The following is a 23,664-nucleotide window of genomic DNA, read 5'->3' on the forward strand; positions in this document are numbered from 1 at the left end:
AACGTTGAGATCTCACGGGAGTCCCGGAGCGGAGCGGGATTTGAAGGGTGAGAGACAGGCGAAGGTGGGTCCGGGGACCGGCGTCGGGGGGCGGGGCGGGGCCTGGGCTCCCCGCGTTCCGCAGTGGCTTCCATTCATTCCTCCGCCTCCCCGCACCCGCCCTTCGCGCTTGAACCCGGCTTTCGGATCTCCTCCTGGATACGTAAGTGCAGACGTCGGAAGGACCTGGAGCCCTGGAGCTGCTTAGAGGTTGTAGGCAGCGCACAGCCGGCCGGCGGGCAGAGGGGAGCGGGCAGGGCACGGAGAGGAGGGAGGAGTGGACTGAGAACGTTTAGATGCAGAAGGGCGTCCAGGGCGTCCACTGTTTGCTTCGTGCCGGCGGGGGAGACCGCTGGGAAGGAAGTAGTGCATGTTTCTGGTTTTAAAAAGTTGTTTTGTTTGTTACCGTTTTACAAACAAGGAAAATGAGGCTTAAAAAGCGGTCCATTTCCGGAGGTCAGGAAAAAGGATCAGGATTCAGGATTGGACGGCTCTGTGAGGGAAACCGTGCCTTCCTCCCACGGGGCTTTAGAGGCGCCAGGGGTTTTAGCGACCCCCTAGTCTAATCTGCGCACGGTGCACCCTCGTCTTCCCAGCCACACACCCATATGTGATGAAGACTCCGAGGCTCAGGAAGGGATGTGTCCGAGGTCGCATGTTGGTGGGAGTCCAGATGCTCCAGTACAGACTTGAATGGATTGCGTGATAGGCTTAGAAGCAACAACAGTAAGAAATAATAAGGGTTATCATTGACTGGCCCTCTGCTGACGGCTGTGTTTACATCAACCTTCCGTCCAGTAAGGCAGAGAGATGCTTCATCCCCTTTTTACAAAAAAAGAAATGGGGTCAGGAAGAGGTTAGAAACTTGCCCAAAGGCAAACAGCCACTAACAGCAAGTAGTGGAGCCCAAGTATCTGAATAACCCAAACAATCTAACCATAAGCTACACCGTCCCAGAGAGAGGCTAGAAAAATCACTTTTTCCATCATTAGCCTAAGCACAACTCTGATGATGACAGAGATAATTTGGGGGCTCTTAACCCAAACTTAATATTGTTATCTTTGATTTTGAAGCATTCATGTTGTCTATTTCCCATTACCTTGGAAAACAAGGAGTTAAGTGTCCTAGGACTGGAAATGGGGATTCGTAGACACTAGAGAACATAGAAAGGAGTCAGGTTGGCCAGAGCCTTACTTTTTTTTTTTTCTTCCTCTTTTCTTTTGAGGGCTGCACCTGCAGCATATGGAAGTTCCCAGGTTAGGGGTTGAATCAAAACTACAGCTGCTGGCCTGTGCCACAGCCACTGCAACGCCAGCTCACAGCCACATCTGTGACCTACACCGCAGCTTGTAGCACCGCCAGATGCTTAACCCACTGAGCGAGGCCAGGGATCAAACCCGCATCCTCATGGATGCTAGTTGGGTTCCTAACCTGCTGAGCCACAATGGGAATTCTCAGGGACTTAAATGTTAAGCTAAGGAGTTTGGATTTTATCTGCCAGGCCTTGTAGAATCAGTGAGGGAAGGGTCAAACCAAACATTTCTTTCTTTTTTTTTTTTTTGTCTTTTTGCCATTTCTTGGGCTGCTTCCGCGGCATATGGAGGTTCCCAGGCTAGGGGTTGAATCGGAGCCGTAGCCACCGGCCTACGCCAGAGCCACAGCAACGTGGGATCCGAGCCACGTCTGTGATCTACACCACAGCTCATGGCAATGCTGGATCCTTAACCCACTGAGCAAGGGCAGGGACCAAACCCGCAACCTCGTGGTTCTTAGTCGGATTCTTTAACCACTGAGCCACGACGGGAACACCCAAACACTTCTGAGGGCGGAACATGGCCAGCAATTTGCAGCTTATGGAGTAAGCGTAATTGTAGAGGAAGAGACCAATAGGGTAGGATTTCCCTGGTGGCTCAGCAGGTTAAGGATCGGGCATTGTCACTGCTGTGGTGCAGGTTTGATCCCTGGCCCAGGAACTTCCACATGTCACAGGGTGGCCAAAAAAAGGAGTTGCTGCTGTGGCACAACAGGATCAGAGGTGTCTCTGCAGCACCAGGATGCAGGTGCCGTCCTCAGCCAGGCACAGAGGGTTAAAGGATCCTTTGTTGCCTCAGCTGTGACTTGGATCTGATCCCCTGGCCCAGGAGCTCCATATGCTTCAGGGTGGCCAAAAAACAAAACAAAAAAGAACAATATGGTAAAAAAGGGTATTTGTACATTTAAAAATAAAGGCATAAAAGAAGCCAGTGGCGATTACACTGGCAAGGACCTTGAAGTGGGAGGAATTCTAATATGATGCCAGATGATCAAGTAGCAGACTACTTGTGTGAGAAATTTGGGAGTGAGAAAGAGGGCAGTGCATGGGAGCTTGGACTGCCAGCCCCAAGATGCCTACGCATGGTTGAAGGAGAAGGCAAAAAAGCCAGGGGAGATGAAAGAGGACGGGCAAGGGCCTGCTGGTAGAACCAGGTGTCTGGATACCTTGCCCAGGAAGAAAGGGGAGAAAACACGGGAAGCCTTTTCCGTCTAGAAAAGATAGATCACTCCCTCTTAAGCTGGAGGGAAGGAGAACAAGGCTTTAGAGATAGATAATTAAGAGGCTGAGGAGCTGCTTAGATGGGGGAACTCCCACTTGAAGGATCTGAATCTAGGGAAGGAAAGGGCAGGAGGGGCTAAAATACAGGTGGTATTCAGAGGTTGGAACAGTAATCCAAATAAGTCAATGAACACCGCATCCTTCCTGTGTGCTTGGCATTATGTTAACGTGTTCAGTCCTCATCCTTAGAAACAGTGGAAGAGCAAGACATCCGTTTCTGGAGAGTCAAGGCTAAAGATTTCGAGGCAGGGCGTGAGCAAGGTGTGAGATGAGTAGAAAGACCAGTCTGGAGGCAGCATTGGGTTGGATTTAAGGAGAGAGGTTGGAGGCAGAGATGTTAGGTAGAGACTCGTCGTAGCTCAGTGGGGATGGAGGAGACAGAACTTGGGAAGTGAAAGTGGTCAGGACATGATGGCGCAGTGGGTATAAAGGTGAGAGATTCCGTGGTTTGGATCTCGTTCCTAGTCTGGAGTCCCTCAGAGTAGAGTTGGCGCTTTGCTCATGGCTGGGGAAGGAATCACGGAACGTGAGTACCCTGGCTGTCATCCGTTTGTCCCATCCACACCCACTCTTCATCCTTCTCTGCTCTGCCCTGTGCCCTGCGAGGCTGACTCAGAGCCTGCATCGGTGGATTCCCTCAGGCTCTGGTTTCTATGTATTCTCAGTGGGAGAATGTTACGTGTTAAATTGTGCGCCCCCCCCCCCTCCAAATTTTTATGTTGAATACTTAGGCCCCAGTACTTCAGAGAGTCACTCCAGGTATAATTCGCTCCGATGAGATCATTTGGGTGGGTCCTAATCCAGTATGACTGGTGTCTTTGCTGTACTTCAATTAAAAACAAAACCAGGGAGTTCCCACTGTGGCTTAGCTAACAAGCCTGACTAGTATCCAGGAGGATGTGAGTTCAATCCCTGGCCTTGCTCAGTGGGTTAAGGATCCGGCACTGCCATGAGCTGTGCTGTAGGTCACAGACAAGGCTCAGATCCCACATTGCTGTGGCTGTGGCGCAGGCCGGCAGCTATAGCTCTGATTTGACCCCTAACCTGGGAACGTCCATATGCCACACACGTGGCACTAAAAAAAAAAAAAAAAAAAAAAAAAAGAAAGAAAACAGAAGCAAAAAAATGGATTCTTTAAGCCCCCAAGTTTGTGGCACATGGTTATGGGCAGCCCTAGCAAAATAATACAGAGGAGATCGGGGTGGGGGGGGGGGGCAGGAACTTTTACTCCCCTGGCTTGTACCTGCCACATCCTCTTTGCCACAGCTCCTCCAGGCAGCCCCCTCTGTAGCTGCTGTGTCCAGCTCTCATAGCCACTCTCTCCCCTTGCCCCTTGATACTGAGGGTGGGGTGAGGGTACCAGCGCCCAGCTGTTGTTAGCCCTGGGATACTGCCCTAGTCCTTGATGGCTTTCTGAAATCCTGCCTCATCTTTATAAGTATGCCCTTTATTAAACTCTTATCCAGATACCCAGATTGAGTGTGTCATCTATTTCTGCCAAGACCCTGACTAACATAGTGGGTATGTTTGGAGTCAGCAAAAAATGCCATTTGTTTAAGAATTTGAATGGGTCAGGGCCCTCCGTAGTCAGAATGGCCTAAGCACACTTACCGCCGCACGTGAATGGCATAGAGGATGAGGGAGGTTGGCACTGGAGCTAAGGTGGCATTGTCCAGAAAGATCTCCGTCCTTTAGAAAAACATTTATTGAAGGCCTACTACCATGCACCAAGCACTACTCTAGGTGCCAGCGGGGGGTGGGGGTGTAGGGGGGTGGGGGGCGGAAAGGGTGGGGAAAGACAAATAAATCCCAGCCCTTGCCCTCAGGGAGCTCACAATCTAGTAACAGAAGACGGACATGTAAATGGCTACCTGCATAAAGCATTGCAGGTGCTGTGATGGAAATATGAGCTGGAGATAAGAACTTTGGAATGATCAGCATACAGGAAAGGCAATGAGAGTGGATGGGATTGGAGACAATTAAGAATGGACTCTTGAGACGGCAGTAATTAAGGACTGGACAAAATGCCAAGATAAGAGATTAGGAAGCAATAATTGCCATAGTTTAGATGTATTAAATACTTGCTATGTCGTAGTCACTGTGCTGTATTTAGATTATCTCACTAAATGCTCTGTATAACTCTATGGGGTTCTGTTATCCGTGCTTTACAGATAAGAAAAGTTAAGGCTCAAAGACTTTCAGTTATTTGCTCAAGGTCACACAGCTAGCAAGTGGGAAAGACAGGAATTGAACTTAGCTTTGACTCCAGAGTTTATGCTCTTAACTGTTGATATACACAGAGAGGCCTGAGCCAGGAGAGATGGTGAGAGATGGTGAGGTTTGCAGGCCATGCAAAGAGAGAATTTCAAGGAGACATGCACTGCCACCACGACAGGTGCCAAAAGGGAGATCGAATAAATTGAGGATCGTTTTGGATCTCGCGCAATGCGAAGGTTTGAGGCGGAGGTTGCCGGCGTAGTTCCATTAGCAGAGTGACGGTCGGAGAACAAATCGAAGGAGTCTGAGGAGCAAATGGGAGTGGAGAAGTAGAGGAGTTTGGCATTAAACAGGAGCGAGAGGGAGTTCCCATTGTGGCTCAGGGATAAATGAACCTGACTACTAACCCCGAGGATGTGGGTTCGATCCCTGGCCTCACTCAGCAGGTTAAGGATCTGGCGTGGCTGTGGCTGGGGTGGAGGCTGGCAGCTGCAACTCCGACTCGACCCCTAGCCTGGGAACTTCCCTATGCCACACCTGCAGCCCTAAAAAAAGCAAAAAGAGAGAGAGAGAAAGGAGGTGAAAGTTAAGAGGCACTTAGTCAAATGAGCCTACTCTGAGGAGAGAGGGTCCTGGATTTTTGTCAGCAGCAGTACTGAAGGCTCAGTGCTCTGAAGCCCAGCTGGGAGAGGAGACACCAGAGAAGGAGGTGAGGTCTGTGATGGCTGTGCTGTTGGGATGGGGTGGGCGGAGAAGGTGGGAAGGCCTAGAGGGTTTGGATCTGTCCTGGGTACTGGGAGCCAGGGGCCTGCCAGCAGCTGAGCGGTAAGTAGGAATGGTTGGCGATGTGAGTGGTTGCAGTAGGACCCCGCCTCAGCCGTGGGTGGGCACACAGACAGGGGCAGGGTCCCCAGGCAAGAAGGCTGCCATCCTCGGTAGTCCGTCTGGGCCTGGGAGGAACACAGGGGCAAGGGAGTCTTCTCCGAGGACTTAGGTAGGATTTCAAGGAGGCCGGGTTCCACTTCCTCATAGGCATCTGAGACTGCGGCCTTGGGCTGGGAGAGATGCGGGCAGAGGGGTCTGGATTAGAGCAGGTCCTCTGGGAGCAGGACCTGGATTGTGCAGGAAAGAGGGTTGGGCTGGACATAGGGCCCAGGGATGGCAGGCTGGTGCACGAGGGCCTCGAAGAGGTGGGGGGCTAGGGCTGGGGCTGGGAGCCAGCTCCAGGGAGGGCTGGTGGGGGCTGGTGGGGAGAGGGGTGCACTCACCGGACTCAGGGCTGCAGTATCCCTGAGGTACTGGCCTAGGACCCGGTGCAGGTCTGGAAGGGAGGGCCACAGCGCGTGCCTCAGGCTCCTGGGGGAGAAGGAAAAGAAGGAGACTGAGCTGTGGGCGGGAGTGGGGAGGGGGGCAGTGGGGGGGGGGGGTAAGGCTTGGAGAGGTCCCAGTGCAGTCAGGGCAGTAAAGGAAGGTAGAGGAGCAAAGGAAACCTCAGGTGGTAGAGGGTCAGAAAGGGTGGCTGGGTGTCCGCCAACATTCCTGCCTCGGGCATTCGCACGTTCTGTTCTGTCTGGAACACTCGGTCGTTAGGTTTCTGCTCATCCTGACAGAGAGGCCTTACCTGACGAACCTGTCTAAAATAGAACCACTTCCCTTCCCCATCACTCTGTCTCCCGCTCTGCCTATTTTTCTTTACAGCACTTGACTTACTGGGTATTTATTAGAGTATTATTTGTATATGTGTATCTAGTGCACATACTAGAATATAAACTCCCTGAGAGCAAAGGGTGTATCTGTTTGGTCATTCCCGCATTTCCAGGGTGTAGAACAGTGTCTGGCTTATAAGAGGTGCTCAAGTAATTAGAAGAGCAAATGAATGAAGAGAAACGACGGGGCTTTTATTAAGTCACTGGGGAAGGTGGTCCATTTGGGAAGGACACGGATGAAGGTGTGTTGGGGGAAACTCCAATTCTTTAGGCTCCTGTTTCCACATGGAGGGACTTCAGCTGAGCAGTATTGCAGGCCTCTTCTGACCTCACATCTCTCCAGGGAAGGAGGAGTGATGTGTCGGGTAAACTGTGGAGCAGGAACTGAGTATGCCTGGTTCAGAAGCACCACCTCCCTCTTCTCTTCTCCCCCAACTTTTTTTTTTTTTGTGTCTTTTTAAATTTTTTTAGGGCTGCGCCTGCGGCATATAGAGGTTCCCAAGCTAGGGGTTGAATCGGAGCTGTGGCCACTGGCCTATGTCACAGCCAGAGCCACGCCAGATCCGAGCCTCGTCTGGGACCTACACCACACAGCTCACAGCAACGCTGGATCCTTAACCCACTGAGCGAGGCCAGGGATCGAACCTGTGTCCTCATGGATACTCGTCAGATTTATGTCAGCTGCGCCACAACAGGAAGTCCTGCCTCCAACTTTTTTGTTGGATCTGGCTACCTGCAGAGAAGCTACATTCCAGTCTGCTCATATATATGAGCAGATTTAAAGCTCAAAGACATGCTCAATGGGAGATGAGAGCACGGAAGAGGAGCATCTAATCCAGTTTAGGGCCATCAAAAGAGGCCGCCTGGAGGAGGTGCCTTCTGAGCCGAGTCTTCAGGAATTGAGAGATGGTACCAGCCAAAGGACTGAGGTGGCATGGATTCTGTCCTTTGTGTTTACGACTTTCAATGACATTTCTCTGCAGCCTTAGGCTTTCCACATAAACAAGTCATTCATTAATAACATTTATTTAAGGGTGTGCTGTTAGGCAGGCAATGTTTTGAAGGATGACCAAGTAAGGCCTAGGGAACACATACAAAGAAAGGAAAGCAGTGAGATGCTTCTGGTACGATGAAAGAAAGCTGTACTGGGGCCCAAAGAGAGCAGCCAGTAGGGCAGGGTCAGGAAAGGTTTCCTAGGAGTTGGTGAAGAAAGTTATTTAAAGCTAAATGGGTATTAGTCATCCAGGGAGGATATTCCTGGCAGAGGGGACATTATGCTCAAAGGCCCCGAGCAGTAAAGCTGCTTGACTTGTGGAAGAAATCACCAACAGTTTGGCAAGGCTGATGCACAGGGTGGGTCCAGGATGAAATGCTGGCAGTGGCCAGATTTTGCACAGTCTTGCTTGTCATTCTAGAGTCTGGATTTTATCCTGGGGAGCTAATAATGAGACTTAGGGAGGCAGAGAGACAAGTTCATGTGTGCATTTTAGAAGATTCTGATGGCTCCCTGCGGAGGGAGAAGGGGCTCTGTCTTGGTGAGTTAGGTAAGAGGAAGGGGGCTATTGTTTGAACAAGGTTAAGGGGTGGAATAACTGGACCAGCCTGGATCGGGGGGAGGGAGGTGCCTGAGTGTCTTGGCTTGGGTGACAGGTGGACGGCAGCCTTGTTACTGAGATGAGGAGCCAGAAGGTGGGGCTGTTTGAGGTGTCCCGTACAGTGGACATGAAAGAGTGTAAGCAGGTGGTGCAAGGAGCAGCTGACCCCGGGTGTGGGCCCGGGTGGGTGTGGAGAGCGGCTGTCATAAAATGTCCCGGGGAATTCTTTAGAGGCCACCGGCCCCGCCCGGACTACCGCCCGGTCTCCCGCCTGGCCAGAGCGGTACCTGTAGTGCTCGGGAAACTGCCACCTCAGCAGCAGCAGGCCCAGGAGGGCGCTGAGGCCCAGCACCAGAAGCAGAGCGGTCACCAAGGTGATCCAGGCTAGGGGACAAAGGCAGTTAGACCGCCCCAGGCCGGAGCCCCGCCCCAGGCCCCGCCCCCAGCCCCGCCAGGCCCCGCCCCTCGCCGCCCTGGGGCTCAGGGTTTGTCTGCGCAGCCGCGGCCCTCGCCGCGCCGGCGGCCGCCGCCCCCCACTCGCGCAGCCGCAGACCGTGTTTTCCCCCCACCCGCCCTTCACCGGTGTCGGAGGCGGTCTCCACCCTCAGCGGGTCGGACCAGGCGCTCCAGGGGCCTTGGAAGGTGGGGCCGTGGAGCCTGGCGCGCAGCTGTAGACGGTAGCGGGAGCGCGGGCGCAGCTCCAGCGTCTCGCCTTGGGCCCCGAGAGGTGGCTCCAGCACCTGCGCGGAGGAGAAGCGAGCAGGTGGTCAGGCTCTGGGCCCCGGTGGGCCGGCGCTGGGGACTTGAGAGCTCGGCGTTTGACTCCCCAGGGAGCCTCACTGGCAGAAAACACGCATCCTGACGGGAACTGGCCAGAGAGCACCTCGCCCTCATGCCTCACCCTGCCTGGCCCGATACACTTGACACACTGACTCATCTACACACAGAACTACCCTCATCCTGACACACATCCATGCGATACACCCACTGGCAGAGATCCTGGTGCACACACTGACCAGGCGCACCCCAGAACTCCAGGTCGGGCGGTGGAAACCCCAGACACTCAGAGCCGTGTAGACCCGGCCACAAATAACACGCAGTCTGTTGAGGATGCCAGCACTGGGTTAGGTGCCGAGGGTACCAGGACAGATTCCAAGCGGAGGCAACAAACATCGTGTGTATGAGCATGGAGCCATTACTGACTTAATCAGTTAGCAAACATTTGTGAACAGCTTTCGAGATGCTAAGCGCTGGCCTCTGCACGGGGTGGAGCCGGGGGGAAAGATAAATGAAACACGGTCTGACATGACTCAGGAGGAAAACATCCAAACAAGAAAATAATTAAAGGAAATAGTTAGTGCATTAGTAATGATATAGGTAAGGTTCCGTGGGAGCACCAGGAAGAGTGCAATGCCGCCCGGGTTGCTGGATGGGAGGTTCCAGAGTGTCCAGTGTATTAAGAGCATGGATGGACTGGCTGGCTGGCTACAGATGAGGCTAAGACAGTGGTAGTAGGGACATCAGGCCTCTGAGTACAATACACTCAATTTATAAATAGAGGGAAGGGACAAGGGAAATGGGAGGAGTCAAGGATAACTCCAGGTTGGGGTAACTGGGTAAGTGTTGGTGCCATTGGCAGAGACAAGGAACAGGAGAAGTAAGTTCGAGGAAGAAATCCTGTATGGTTCTATTTTATTAAGTTCAACAACAGCCACCACTTATCAGTGGGAGTGTTGGAACAGTGGTTACCTTGGAGGGTGTGCGTGTGTGACTAGGGGGCACCAGGCCCTTCCTAGGTTCTGGCTGGAAATAGCCTATGTCTGGATCTGCTTCATGGTTACACGGGTGTATACGCATGCACAAATTAATCAGTTGTGTATTTAGGGTTTGTGTACTTGATGTAACTTATCCCGCAGTAAAAAAAAGTAAAATAACTTTGAGGAGGAAGAGGAGTGTACAGTTTTGGATATACTGTGTCTGAAATGCCCTGGAGAGCTTTTAGGTAGAGCTGTCTGATAAGAAGTTGTATCTACATGTGGTAAATGAGAGTAAAAGTAGAGAAAGAAACTTAATATTTAATGGCTGTTGAGTACCTTCTATCTGCCAGGCGGTATGCTATTTATATCTCTAATGTTTACTGTAACCCTAGCAAGTAGGTAGCACCAGTGAGAAAACTGAGATCTCAGAAGTCTGGGGAATGCCCTTAGGGTCTTGAAGTTCCTTTCCTAATGGGTATTGAAATGATAAAGTTGGGGTGGTTCATGTACAGTCATTGAAACCGTGGAGTCGGAGCACCCACCGAGGGAGAGCATATGTATTTCTTTAGAGGGAACAAGAGTCTAGTAGGGAACCGTAGGAAGCACAGCCTATTCCGGAAGAGTGGAAAAGGCGGAGGAGCCGGGAAAGAGTGAGGAGGTTCAGTCCGAGAGGAGGTACGAGAATCAGGAGAGACTGATGGCCCCCAAACAAAGGGAAGATAAAGGTTTGAATTGGAGTCGTCGGCAACAGCTGTCAAAGAGAGATTAAATCAGATAAACAGAGATAAAGAAGCCCAGACGGAGATACAGGGACACCTTCCCCCTGATAAGGCCGTAGCAGTCTGAGGCTGAGGTCTATTGCTCCACTGTACCTTCCAGTCCTGATGGCCTTCTCCGATGTATCGGAGCTGATAGCAGGTCTCTTGGGCTGCCCAGGATGATGGGTGCTGCCACGCCACTTCCAGCTGCCCGCTGGAGACCTCCCTCCAGTGTAAGTTTGGAGTGGGGATGAGCACTGCAGGGATGTCAGCAGGGACTGGCCTAAGCCCATCTGCGCATGAGGCGTCATGTCACCAGGGCCGTGGGCCAGAAGTGGCAGAGCTGGTGATCCTGGGCATGGGGTCAGACGTGGCAGGGGTGGGCGCTATGTGGGAGGAGAAGGAAAGAACGTTCTTACCAGCCTGGTGGATCCAGAAAGGGGAGCCCAGGTAGCTGTGAACAGCACCCTGGGCTGTGGTCACCTCCACGAGGATGTGAATAACACTGTCATTTCGTGACTCGAAGTGGCAGCGGGAGAGCCGGGAGGGCTGTGGTCCTGGATTTTGGTCCTCCTCTTCACACTTCTCCCAGATGGGGTCCCTAAAAATCAGCCCCGTAGAGTCTTTGAATCAGGCCAGTCTCAGAGCCTAATTCTGATATTTCCCATCCTACAGGGGACTGGATTATAATCCAACTCCTCTCTTGCATGAACCTCCAGGGCTTTCTGTCTTCATGTCAAAATGAGCAAGACGAGATGTGAAGATACCACGGGCTACAGAGTTCATGTCTTATCGGCATGTAACTCTGGGCAAATTACTTGAGTTTGATTTACCTCTGCCCCAGTTTCCTCATTTGTGATTTTTCTTTGGCTGCCGAGTGCAGCAGCTTAATGTGGGATCTCAGGTCCCAGACCAGGTAGGGATTGAACCTGGGCTGCGGTGATGGAAGTGCAGAGTCCTAAGCACTAGAGTGCCAGGGAACTCCTGAAATGTGTTAACAAGACCTGCTTCGAACAGGTTTGTTACAAAGATGAAAGGTTTCCTCTTTCTGGAGGGAAGGTCTTCATGTTTTTAATCTGTTTTCACTAGGCAGTCCTCTTAGCCACTGCTATGTGTTATTTTACCAAGAGGGTGTTATGACAGCCTTCTAACTGGCTTTTCTGCCTCCATTTTCACCACTTTCTGTAATCTGTTCTCCACACAGCAACCCGAATTTAGATCCAAAGTGTTGATCTGATAACATCCAGAATAGAAGACAGATCTGTCCGTTTATTTGGATCTTTACTGCTGCTGCGTTAGCATTAGAGGAAGGCAACTTTCTAACGGATGATCCTGCTTCCACTCTTACTCCTTCTTAATTGCACAGAGAAATACCTTTTTAAAATGTACATCATATCATTGCTCTCTTTCGCTTAAAACCCATCAAGAGTTCCCCGTACCTACCCTACCGCTTGGCATAAAATCCAGGCTCCATATCAGGCCCTGCAGGGCTTTGAATGGTTTATAGCTCCTCCCAGCCTTGCCATTCTCATCTCCTACAGTTCTCACACCCTTCAATCCCCGGGGCCTCCTCCCTGTGCTGCAACACCAGATGCATTGTCTTTGCATCTCACCTTGCCCGATGGCCCTGCCTCCAGAGCTCACCTGCCTCCTTCCTCCTTGCTGCTTGGGTCTCAGCTCACCTGTCACCTCCTCAGCAAAGCTTTCTCTGACCACTCAGTCTAAATTAGCACCCGTTCCCCCATCCTCCCACTTAGTCGCTGTCCTATAATCTTGTTCCTTTATTTCTTGACTTGCTTGTCACCTGCTCTTCCCCTCCCCCAACTAAAATATAAGCTCCAACAAAGGTGGAAGCTTTTCTCTTTTGTCCCTCTATCCCCAGTGCCTGTACCTAGTCCCTTCGATAACGGTTTATTGAACGAAATAAATCATGCCCCTTCCCGATTATAAGCCCTAAATGGCGAGCTATTACTAAAATTATTGATCATTTTATGTATTTGTTCAATAAATAATCGATATTATGTGCCAGGCACTGCGATAGGGCCAACGAATACGTAAAGGAGTGATTTTCAAGGAACTCTCATTTCAGTGGGAAAGGCAGAAAAACAAACGGATGGGATTTTTCTGCGGTGTGCACAGGCTGGCTTGAAATTATCAAGGAGGATCATCTAACCCAGCCTGGGAAGGTCAGAGGACAGTTCCTGTACAAGGCAGTGGGTAGACTGAGGCTTGGACTATAAATAGGACAGGCACAGGGAACAAACACACATCCCAAACACAGGCTTGTGCACAGATAAGCGATGCGGTGCTTTGAGGGACATTCTGGAGGGGTGCAGAATGCTTTCCATACAGAGGGCCTGGTGGTGATGGCAAATGGAAGACAGCAGACCAAGGTCATGGGTGCCTTACTGCCTTTTTAAGAAGCTTGCCCTTAATTTTGCAGTAATGACGGAGACATTTCAGGATTTCAAATGGGGACTTGTCGTGATTAGCTTTGTACTTTGGGACGGTCACTCTGCGGTTTGTAGGAAAGGATTGTGAAGGGGGACTAGAAGCAGAGACATTTACTAGGATGCTGTGATGGTATTTCACGTGCAAAGGACGCGTGGGATTGTGGCGGTGGGGGCAGAGGGAGCTGGACGGATTCCAGTGATGCCGAAGAGGCAGAAAGGACAAGTGTTTCCGACTGGAGGTGGAGGGGGTAGAAATGGCAGAGGTCCAGGGTGGACCCCTGAGCTGGCGGCAGGATGGACAAGAAGAGGAGGAGCAGGTCTCAGAAGAGGAAATGACGACTTCAGCTTTGCTACTCTTTGATCCTTCATGGCACCTCCGTACCATGGAAATCTGTCACTAAAAAGAATGAGTTATGTCTTTTTTATAATGATCTCCTAGACATATTTTTGAGTAGAAATATGTTAAATCATATATATAAAATGCGATCCAGTTTACACTGAAAATTAAATATTGTGTATAGACATGTAAATGCGTAGAAAAACTGGAGGAATACATTGAAAACTGTTAGTGGTTTTTTTCATTATTCATTCATTCAACGTTTTTTTAAGTGAGCATCTACTGTGTGCCAGGAACTGTGGTAGGTAAGAATACATGGGTGAGTAGAAGCAGATGCTGACTAATTTTTTTTTTGGTCACACCCGCAGCGCACGGAATTTCCTGTGCCAGCATGCCATACCAGTGACCCAAGCCGCAACAGTGACAACACCAGATCCTTAACCCACTAGGCCTCCAGGGAACTCCAAACAGACACTGACTTTGCCCTCATGGATTATGTATAGTCAAGATCAGCCTTTCTCAACTGGAGCTCTGAGAGGGAATTTTACTGGCTATCAAATAACCACATAAAAGATAAAAGAAAATCATAGCTATAGTAAGTACTTAAGAATGGCACAACAAGGATACATAATAGTGCCATCACCTAAGGAGGAAGGTCAGGGGAGGGTTCCCTGAGGAGCTGACATTTGAATTGTGCTCTAAAGGATAAACAGAAGTTAAGTAAAGACAGGAGAGCTGGGTAAACAGCACGTGCAAAGGCCCAGAGGCAGGAGGGAATATGGCAGGTAGGAGGGAAGCAAAGAAGGCCAGTACCAGAGCTCAGAGCACAAAAAGCAGCAGAGTGCAAGAGGAAGCTGAAGGCATTGGTAGGGCTGAGCATTCGAGCACAGTATGAGGCCATGATCGAGTTCTTCTCTTTGTCCTGAAGTCACCGGAAGCTATCGATCTTGGAAGAGATTTAAGCAGGGAATGTTATATTTATTTTTGCATGTTAAAAAGGTCCCTCCAGAGTTCCCGTCGTGGCGTGGCGCAGTGGTTAACGAATCTGACTAGGAACCATGAGGTTGTGGGTTCGATCCCTGGCGTTGCTCAGTGGGTTAACGATCCGGCGTTGCCGTGAGCTGTGGTGTAGGTCGCAGACTCGGCTTGGATCTGGCGTTGCTGTGGCTGTGGTGTAGGCCAGTGGCTAACAGCTCCGATTCGACCCCTAGCCTGGGAACCTCCATATGCCGCAGGAGTGGCCCAGAGAAATAGCAAAAAAAAAAAAAGTCCCTCCAGCTCCTGTGTGGCGTGTGTTTTGGAGAATCCCAGAAGGGACCCGTTAACTAGTCTTCTCGGTAGCCTAAGCGAGCGATGACGACGGCTTATACCAGGGTAAGGGTATACATACTTATACTAGTGGTGAACAAATGCGGATTAACAAGCCTTGGTTATATGCTCGATAAGAAGGAGGTGCCAGATCAGTGAGGTGTTTAGTGGAGGTTCTTGAAGGCCAGGCCAAGTTTTGTTTGGATCTGCTATAGAGGGCAAAAAGTCGCAGCATACGTTTGAGAAGGGGAAGGCCATGCAAAGTTCGAGTTTAACAGAGGTCAGTCTGTCAGCAGCATGGACAATTGGAGGTGGGTGAGAGTGGCGGCTGTCGCGGTGTTCTAGGTGACGTGATTAAGGCTGAATTAAACCAAGGCCTTTCCAGGGGGTGTGAAGAGACACTGGAAAGGGAAATACCCATTGGAGGCTGAGCACACGGAGGCCCTTTTGTCCTGGGGACAAGGCAGGGGGATGAGCCGACCCAAATCCATGTCTCCCCTCTTTCTGCACAGTTGTGCTTCTCCCCCATGATGTCACGCTCCAGCAGCCGTTCAGTCCTCACCTGTCTCTGGGACAGCACCGCGTCCTGCTGTGGTAGAAGAAGCCCTGGGAGCTAGCATGGTCCTGTTGCTGCCACTGACAGGTAACATTCTTCAGGTCCAAGGTAAAGCACTGCAGGCCGATTTCCACTGGGGTTGGAGAAGGAAATGCCATCAGAGCCCATGTGCTCCTCCTCTGTAGGGTGTCCCGGTCACCTTTACACACATAGCTGGGGACACGCACTCCTGTTCTCTCTCACATAGCTCACTCTGTCCAGTGGCAGGTTCGAGGTCCTCAGGAAGGACCACGAGCTTCCACATCCAGCCCAGGCCTCTCTAGACACCTTTTCAATGTCCTCCGCATCGCCCCCACCCCTTCGTTGACTCACCTGCATCCTCAGGCAGGTCCACGGTTACAGGCAGGGACCAGGATCCCCAGGAGCCATGGAGGGAGACCCCGTCAGGTTGGCTGCGTAGCTGGAGCCAGTAGGAGTTACCAGGCTGGAGCCCTGAGATGAGGCAGTGTCCACCCTTCACTGTCAGAGAGGGAGCCTTGGGAGAAGAACCCTAGCCTCAGAATCTAGGTCGGCCTCTCAGTCAAGACAGCCTCCATCTCTTGTATCTGAAGCCCCACAACGTGTGTGGAATGACCCCCGGTTCCTTACTGGATAAGATGCACACAGACTGGGGTCCAGGTCAGTGGGTTTCAGTGCCGTCCGGGGCTTTTCAGGGAGATTCCCATTAACCTGGGGGCCTGAAGCTCTCAATTTTGTTGTTATGAATGACCCAGAGTAACACGGCTCCTGCGAGCTAATCAGAGCCCCTACTGACTCTCAAAGGACCAGCTCAGTCCAGAATCCCCCAAAGTACGACGGCCTGTCCTTTCTGGGGGCACAACTGGGGATAGGAAGTAGGAGGTGGAGCAGAAGAAGGCCAAGATACTTCTCTAGGTGGGGAGGTCTGCTCTGGTCCGTCCTGTCGGAGCATCACGGGCTGAGCACAAGGAGGCCGGTCCAGAGCTGGGGCTGAGTTTGGTCTCTGCAGAGCTGGGCAGCAGGTTTCTGTGGACAGCAGCTGCGTGACTGTGGGGCCCGTGGCGTTCCTGGCATCCTTGGGGCCATAGCGGAGTTCATGCCTCAGAAATTCACTGAATTCAGGAGCTGGGGCCTCCCAGCTGATCTGAAGTTCCCCTGGCTGGCTGCCACCCTTGGCCTTGATGAGACTGGGAGGAGCTGGCAGGCCTGAGGGCGAGACAGGGCACATCAGAACTCCTTGAGTGCCTCAGTCTACGGTTCCACCCGTGGGCGGTAAGAGAGCGCTGCTGGGGGCTGGGTTGAGGGCAGCTGCTGCGGTGGGGGCAGGGAGGCTCTTTAGCCTATTGTCCTTTCCTCAGGACCTCACCGCGGGGGTGGGAGGTCCCGTGCTCCCCAAGAACAGGGACCTCGCCATCTGTGCATCCTTGTCACCTAGCATGGTGCCCGGCACATGGTGAGTGTTCTGTAACCAGTGGATGAGTGAGGAAATGAACAGGTTAGCCATGGGAGGGCGAGTCTGGTGTGAAATGAAGTCTAGCTCTAGATGCTGAGGCTAAGAGGAACGAGACGAGGCCCCTGGGGTGCCTCTGGGGGTCTGGTAGTGGACGGCATCCTTGCTGTCGTGAAAGAGCACAGAGCAGTCTGGTCCTGGGAGCTGGCCTGGGGGCAGCAAGCGGAGGGGCCGGAATGACGGGAGGATGGCTCTTACCCACGCTGTCCACGAAGAGCTCCCGCTGGGACAGAGTCTGGTTCCGAAGCACATTCTTCACCCAAAGGTGCAGCTGAGAGAAGAGGCGCACTTCATCCTGGGCTGGAAACTGGCACACATATCGGGTTCCGAAGGGCAGCACACTCTGGGAACTCAGGGGGCAGGCACGGGGCTTCTCCCTGTGGGCACAGAAGGAGTCCCACCTACCTACAGGGCCCGAGGACTCGGGTCTGGGCCAAGCCGGACTTCTGTTTCCTTTACCACCATTTTTCTTCTCAGGGCCTGGGAAGGATGGAGTGGGATTGGGGGTTGTGTCGGGGCGTGAGCTGAGCATCTCCAAAGCACATCTGTTCATGAAGTGGCTACTTAGGGCGTGTGCTTGGAGTGGTTCTCTGATAGGGCCAAAGGCAGGGAAGCTGCTGGAACGGGGCTCTGCGGAGGGGCGTCCAGGACCAATACAAGGGAGCTGCGTGTGCATGACATACCCGTAGGCTAGGCGGTGTGTACGGTGCAGCACATACCCTGGGTAGGCGTACAGCAGCTGATAGATTCCACTGGGCGCTGCCTCTTCCGCATCCCAGAAGCAAGTGAGGTCCTCAAATGTTCGGGAGAAACATTTCAGGGACTCCGAGTCCGAGGCCAGCAAGGAGGCATCTGAGGAATAGCTGGAGCGTCGGGCTCTGGGTCCTCCCGGGCATGTTTGTGGGCAAGGGCAGGGGACCAGCGGGAGCCTCCTACCTTGCACCCCTCCCAGGGCTCCCTCGGCCTGGGTATCGGTGATCACCCCCCTCCACACACCTCACCTTGGCTGGTCACTTGCACCAGGTGTTGGGGGGCCGGGAGGAGGCAGGAGATGACCACCGAGAGGGCCCAGAAGGGCATCTTCTCCGGCAGAGTGAGCCTGCCTTAGCCCATCCTCCCTTCAGGAAGCCGGGCCCCAATCCCCTCCCGGGCCAGCCCCTCAGGTTCCTGTCAGATACAGCCCCACGTCCTGTCCCTGTCCCTGCCCCTGTGGGGCCCATCCAGACCACACAGGGGCCGGGGGCCAGGGGTGGGGGGCGGGTGGGAGTGGGCAGGAGGGTAGGAGGAATTCAAAAGAGAGGATACAGGCCTTTAGGTGGGAGGAAGATGGGGGTCACACTTTGGATCAGGTACCAAACGCAGAGTAAGCTTGTGTGTGTCCGTGTCCCGCGTGGTGGAGGGCGTATGGTGAGCCCGGGTTGCACACTGAGTGCTCACGTGTGCTGCCACGCTTGAAGCCCTTGATGTAGCCTTGACTCCGCTAATCCTACAACAGTCTTACTCTCTCCATTGCAGTGATGAGCCAACTGAGATGCGGAGAAATTAAAGGTTTGCCTAAGATGACACACCTACTCCGAGGTGGAACTCAAGACATTAAGCTTTAGAGCCCAAGTGCGTCGCGAGCCCCCCGGCGCTGCTGGAAGGTGTCACGTGCGGAGACATGACTGTCTGCCTCGCACCCGGACAAATGGTGGCAGTTTCCGCTGTAAGGGGTTCTATAAGCTCGTGCACACAGAAACACACTCTCCCTGGAACTGTCCCCCCACGCCGGCCCTCCACGGCGGGACCTCCGCCACTGCCTGTCACCCTTTGCTCCTCAGTGTGGTCCTCGGAGCAGCAGCAGCAGCGGCATCACCTGGGAGCTTCTTAGAAAGACAGAACGTGGGCCCCGCCCCAGACCTCCTACACAGAATCTGCACTGTCTCCGAGTCCCCAGATGCTGCGAATACATCTTAAGGTTTTGGACGCTCTGGTCTTTAGTGCTTTTGTCTGGTTGGCTCAGAATCAAGGGCTGGTTGGTCTCGGCTCTCCAGCTCGCCCTCGTCTTCGCAATGAGCAGAAGGGTGGGTACGCTCCCTCCTCTGAAGCCCGGGCCGCCGCCTCCGACTGCTGTAACTGTGGTGGCTTTTAGGCTGACTCTCAGGAGCTTTGACTCTTGCGGGGCCTGGGGCCAGAGCAGGCCGTGTTGATTCCCACATTTAGCCTGTCTGGCCTCAGGTGGGGCTCCCCTTGCTGGCTCTGCAGACTAAGCATTCTCGCTATCACCTTCCTCTCTTCCTCCTGAATTGATGTGACGAACAGAGAATTCTTGGGGGTGGGGGGGAGCTGGAGCGGGGACAGGGAACCCTTTGGCCCCCCCTGTGAGGTCTTAGCTTCTCTGGCACCATTTCTCTGCATGCATTTGTCCTGACTTCTGTCCAGAGCTTAAGTTACGAGGACTGGCTTTCTCTGCCCAATGGAGGTGGCTTTGGATGCTTCCCCAAGCCCCCAGTCAAGGGCCACCCAGCCCCTGTCCACCAAGTGAGAAGGGAAACAGCTTTAATGTTCACGTGGTCCCGTGGCGTGGCGGCGGTGTGTGTGCTGATGACTTATTAAAGTTAATATTGCCAGCTGAGACTCCCCTCCGGGGCTCCAGATCTGGACCATCGGCGGCCCACTTGGTGTCTCTCCTTGCCTGTCTAACGGGCATCTTAGACTGAGGACGGCCAACATGAAACTCTCGACGCTGGCTCCCACCCCTAAACCTGAGCCCCCCAGCCCGCTCAGTTGATCCAAGCCCACACCTCGGTGCGCTGGATCCCGGTCTTCCTCTTACCCCGCGTTCCCTTCATGAGCAAGTCCTGCCAGATGGCGTTTAAAAAAGTACCGTAAATCCGAGCCCGTCACTGCCCCCACTCCTCCCACCCCGGTCCAAGTCTGGGTCTCTGAGTAACTTCTAACTCTCTCCAGCCTTAACCCCGTCCATGAAAATCAGATTTCTTCACTCCCCTGCTTAAAACTCCAAATGGTCTCCTACTACACTTAGAATAAAGTCTGAACCCTTGCTAAAGGAACGCGAGGTTCGGCCAGATCGGACCCCGGCTGACTTGGGCCCCATCTCCTATCCTTGTCTCCTTCACGCTGGACCAGCCGCAATAACCTCACTGTGTCTCTCATCTTTTTTTTTTTTTTTTTGGCCCAACCAGTGGCCTATGGTAGTTCCCAGGTTAGGGGCTGAATCGGCGGACCTACACCACAGCTCATGGCAATGCCAGATCCCCGATGCATGGAGTGAGGCCAGGGATCGAACCCGCATCCTCACGGATACTGGTCAGATTCGTTTCTGCTGCGCCACGACAGGAGCTCCCATGCGTCTCATCTTAATCCTTTGTGATCTACCTTCCTGCAGTGCTTGGTGCCTGCCTCCTCCCGGAGTTCTGCTGTGTGTCACACGCTCCTTTTTCCCTCCTGCTCTTGTTATTTTCCCCCTTCCTTTCTTCTTTCTTTCCTTTCTTTTAGCCACATAGGCAGCATGGGGAAGTTCCAGGGCCAGGGACTGAACCCATGGCATAGCAGGAACCAGAGGCCCAGGAATGACAATGCTGGATCCTTAATGCGCTAAGCCACCAGGGAACTCCCCAGTTTTTCTCTTTGCTCTTTCTCTTAAATGTGGCTGTTCCCCAGAGGTCCTTGCTTCTCCCTTTGTATTCCCTAAGTGGTCTCATGGCTTCTATCTATCTACCAGTAACTCCCAGGATTTTTTTTTTTTTTTTTTTGGCTTTTTAGGGCTGCACGCATGGCATATGGAGGTTCCCAGGCTAGGGGTCTAATTGGAGCTACAGCTGCCAGCCTACACCAGAGCCACAGCAATGCCAGATCCAAACCATGTCTGCCACCTATTCATAGCTCACGGCAACGCTGGATCCTGAACCCACTGAGCAAGGCCAGGGATCGAACCTGCAACCTCATGGTTCCTAGTTGGATTCGTTTCTGCTGTGCCACGATAGGAACTCCTTTCTTTCTTTCTTTCTTTTTTTTTTTTTAGGCATATGGAAGTTCCCAGGCTAGGGGCTGAATTGGAGCTGAAGCTGCTGGCTTACACCGCAGCTCTTGGCAATGCCAGATCCTTAACCTACTGAGCAGAGCCAGGGAGGGAACCCACAATCTCACGGATACTAGTTGGGTTCGTTACTGCTGAGCCGCAATGGGAACTCCCCTGAGAGTTTATCACTCTCTTGAACTCCAAATTCTTGCTCCTTATTAGACATGGCGATTTGTTATTCCATAGGCCCTTCGAGCTCACAAGTCCCAAACAGAGCTGTTATCATCTCCACGCACACTCCCGGATCTTCCCTCCCTGCGTTCACATCTCACCATGGAAACCTGGAACCTGAACGTTATCTCCAAATTTTCATTCTCTCTCCACCTGTGCATCCAAGTCTCACCAAGTCCTGTGATTTCTACAGAGAGGCAGCATACTAGTGGTTAGGGAAGCTGCTGCTGTGCTGCAGCAGGTTGAGGATCTGGCATTGTCTCTGTGGCAGCAAGGGTTCCACCCCCGTGGGGTAAGGATCTGGCATTGCTGTAGCTGTGGCCTAGGCTGCGGCGGTGGCTCAGCTATGATCCCTGGCCTGAAACTTCCATATGATGCAGGTTTAGAAAAAAAAAAAAAAAGGTGAGGGGTGCAGAGCCTGCAAGATAAGGGGTGGGGGTTGTAACCATTGGAGAGTTGAGGTGGGGGGCTTTCTGCTCCTGCGTACAAGGAGGTCCAACTCCCTGTCCCTGTCCTTTTGCCATTTTTTCTGCTTCTGCACAGCTGGAAAAACGAGGCCTTTCCCAGTCCTTTGCTTATTTTTTATTTTTTTTTTTAGGATTTTTATTTTTTCCATTATAGTTGATTTACATGTCCTTTGCTTCTTTAGAAGCATCAAACAGGGACCAGATTAGCCCTAGGGAAGGGAGACCACTTAGCTTTGCTCCTCTCCGGCCAAAGAGGTCAGCGTGTCCAGCTCCGGTCAGCAGGCTTTTCTGTGGGGATATAAGGCCAAAGCCCTGGCTCATGAAAGCCTGTATTTGAGCTCTGTGCAGCCTTTGCTGAGGAACTCCAGGGGTGGCTCAGGCCACAGTGTCCTGCTGGATTACTCTCTGGGGGTAGGGTGCAGGGAGGGGGAGCCCTGTTTGTAGCATTTGCTGCTCTTGGTGGGGGAAATATTCAAGCAAGGCCAATTTCAAGCTACTTGTGTGATGTCATGAATGGCGACTGGGAAGGGAATTGGGTTCTCAGGGTCCATGCTGGGGCCTCGCCCTCTCCCAGTTTCCCCAGATTTCCTGGCACCTGCCATTTCTATCCAGTCAGAAAGCCCGGGAGAGGCAGCTCTGGGCACTGGGTTCTCCTTCTCCCTCTGTCTTTCCCACTGCTGCCAAGCTTCTCTCCAGAACCACGGTTCCATCGGCTTCTCGAGCAGTGTGTTAGAACACTGTATTTCCCCACGCCTGTGTCTGCGGTGACACGCTTGCCATTCTTAGAGCTGACAAATGGTATCTTCTTCAGTGCTTTTTCAGAGGCTCAAATTTGCTTTTATTCTTTCCCTGTTTAAAATCGTTTATGGGTCCACGTGATCCTTTGGTTCCACCGAGGCTCATCTCTGGACGCTGGAATGGTCCTTTTACACCTCTCATCTTCCTGTTCCTGGACTCTCTTCCTAATGAGCTTCCCCTTGCTCTTTCCCAAACCCAATCCCCATTTCTGCCACAGGCTCCTTGCTTCCTCAAGCACGGAACCTTCCAGACTTTCAGCCCGTTGGAACTTTGTGATTCAAGACTTAGCCCAAGTGATTGCTTCTTGGGAGTTTTTTTTGTTTTTTGGTTCTTGGTTTGTTTTTTTTTTGGGGGGGGGGGGCACGCATGTGGCATATGGAAGTTCCCAGGCTAGGGGTTGAACTGGAGCTGTAGCTTGCTGGCTTACATACCACAGCCACAGCCACACGGGATCTGAGCTGCATCTGCGACCTACACCACAGCCCATGGCAACGCCAGATCCCTGACCTACTGAGTGAGGCCAAGGATTGAACTTGTATCCTCATGGATACTAGCTGGATTCGTTTCTGCTGAGCCACAACGGGAACTCCCACATCTTGGGAGTTCTTATCATCTAACTATATATGATGGGAGAGAAGGCTATTTTAAAAAGAAAAATGCAATTTCACATTCCTTTCAGAAGCCTCATAGCTCTTTTGTGATCAGGAGCAAGTTGGTGAGCCTTTGGGCATGGCTTTAATAAGTGCGAAATTTTACTTTTTGCCAAGTATGAATTTGACGAGAATTTTGGATTGTACAGTGGTAACTCCAGAGAAAAAGGAGGCGCTAGAAAGTGAAAGATAAGAACCCGAGGAAAAGACATCTTCACCCGTGAGAAACTCCAGGGGAAAACTCTTGGAGGAAAATTCCAGAACAGTGATGCCTAATACTCAGCTTTAAGTTTACTCTCTATTCTGTGAGAGCTTAGCTTCCCCAAACCTTCCGTAAGGGCCTTTTCGACGCAAATCTTATATTCCTGGTGTTCTAGGAACAGAGGGAGAAAGGCGACCACACCCACGGAGGTGAGAGGATGGCAGCGGGAGAGGGCGGGCAGCGCGGGGATCAGCATTTAGCAAGAGCGGGAATTCAGGGTGAAGGGCGGTCGCGGGGATGGATCAGAGTCCTGGTGAAAATGGAGGAGGGCCTGGACTTCCCGGAGCACGTGGAGTGGGGCTGGGCTCTTCCGACTGGATGTAAAGGGAAAGCGTGACCCCAAAGTGTTGTGGGACGTGGGGACATGTGTGTCACACACACAATCTTT

At 52.4% G+C, this 23,664-nt stretch overlaps 1 protein-coding gene and 1 long non-coding RNA gene across 2 annotated transcripts; one reads left to right on the forward strand and one right to left on the reverse strand.

Annotated features, from left to right (window-relative positions):
• The first annotated feature begins 70 nt into the window (after positions 1–70).
• On the forward strand, positions 71–18,812 carry LOC125132320 (uncharacterized). Its single transcript, XR_007136201.1, has 3 exons — positions 71–202; positions 15,276–15,406; positions 18,363–18,812. It is a non-coding gene; the product is annotated as an uncharacterized LOC125132320 (long non-coding RNA).
• MPL (MPL proto-oncogene, thrombopoietin receptor) lies at positions 5,502–18,366 on the reverse strand. The gene is given in 13 exon segments (XM_047789417.1): positions 5,502–5,705; positions 5,707–5,904; positions 6,118–6,205; positions 8,438–8,534; positions 8,731–8,890; positions 10,780–10,922; positions 11,085–11,266; positions 15,326–15,452; positions 15,692–15,854; positions 16,245–16,543; positions 17,046–17,224; positions 17,567–17,699; positions 17,849–18,366. Coding segments are annotated over 13 exon segments (1,938 nt in total). The 5' UTR covers positions 17,928–18,366; the 3' UTR covers positions 5,502–5,615.
• Positions 18,813–23,664: the final 4,852 nt, after the last annotated feature.

Source organism: Phacochoerus africanus, chromosome 8 (assembly GCF_016906955.1).
Source record: "Phacochoerus africanus isolate WHEZ1 chromosome 8, ROS_Pafr_v1, whole genome shotgun sequence".
Taxonomy (NCBI): Eukaryota; Metazoa; Chordata; class Mammalia; order Artiodactyla; family Suidae; genus Phacochoerus; species Phacochoerus africanus.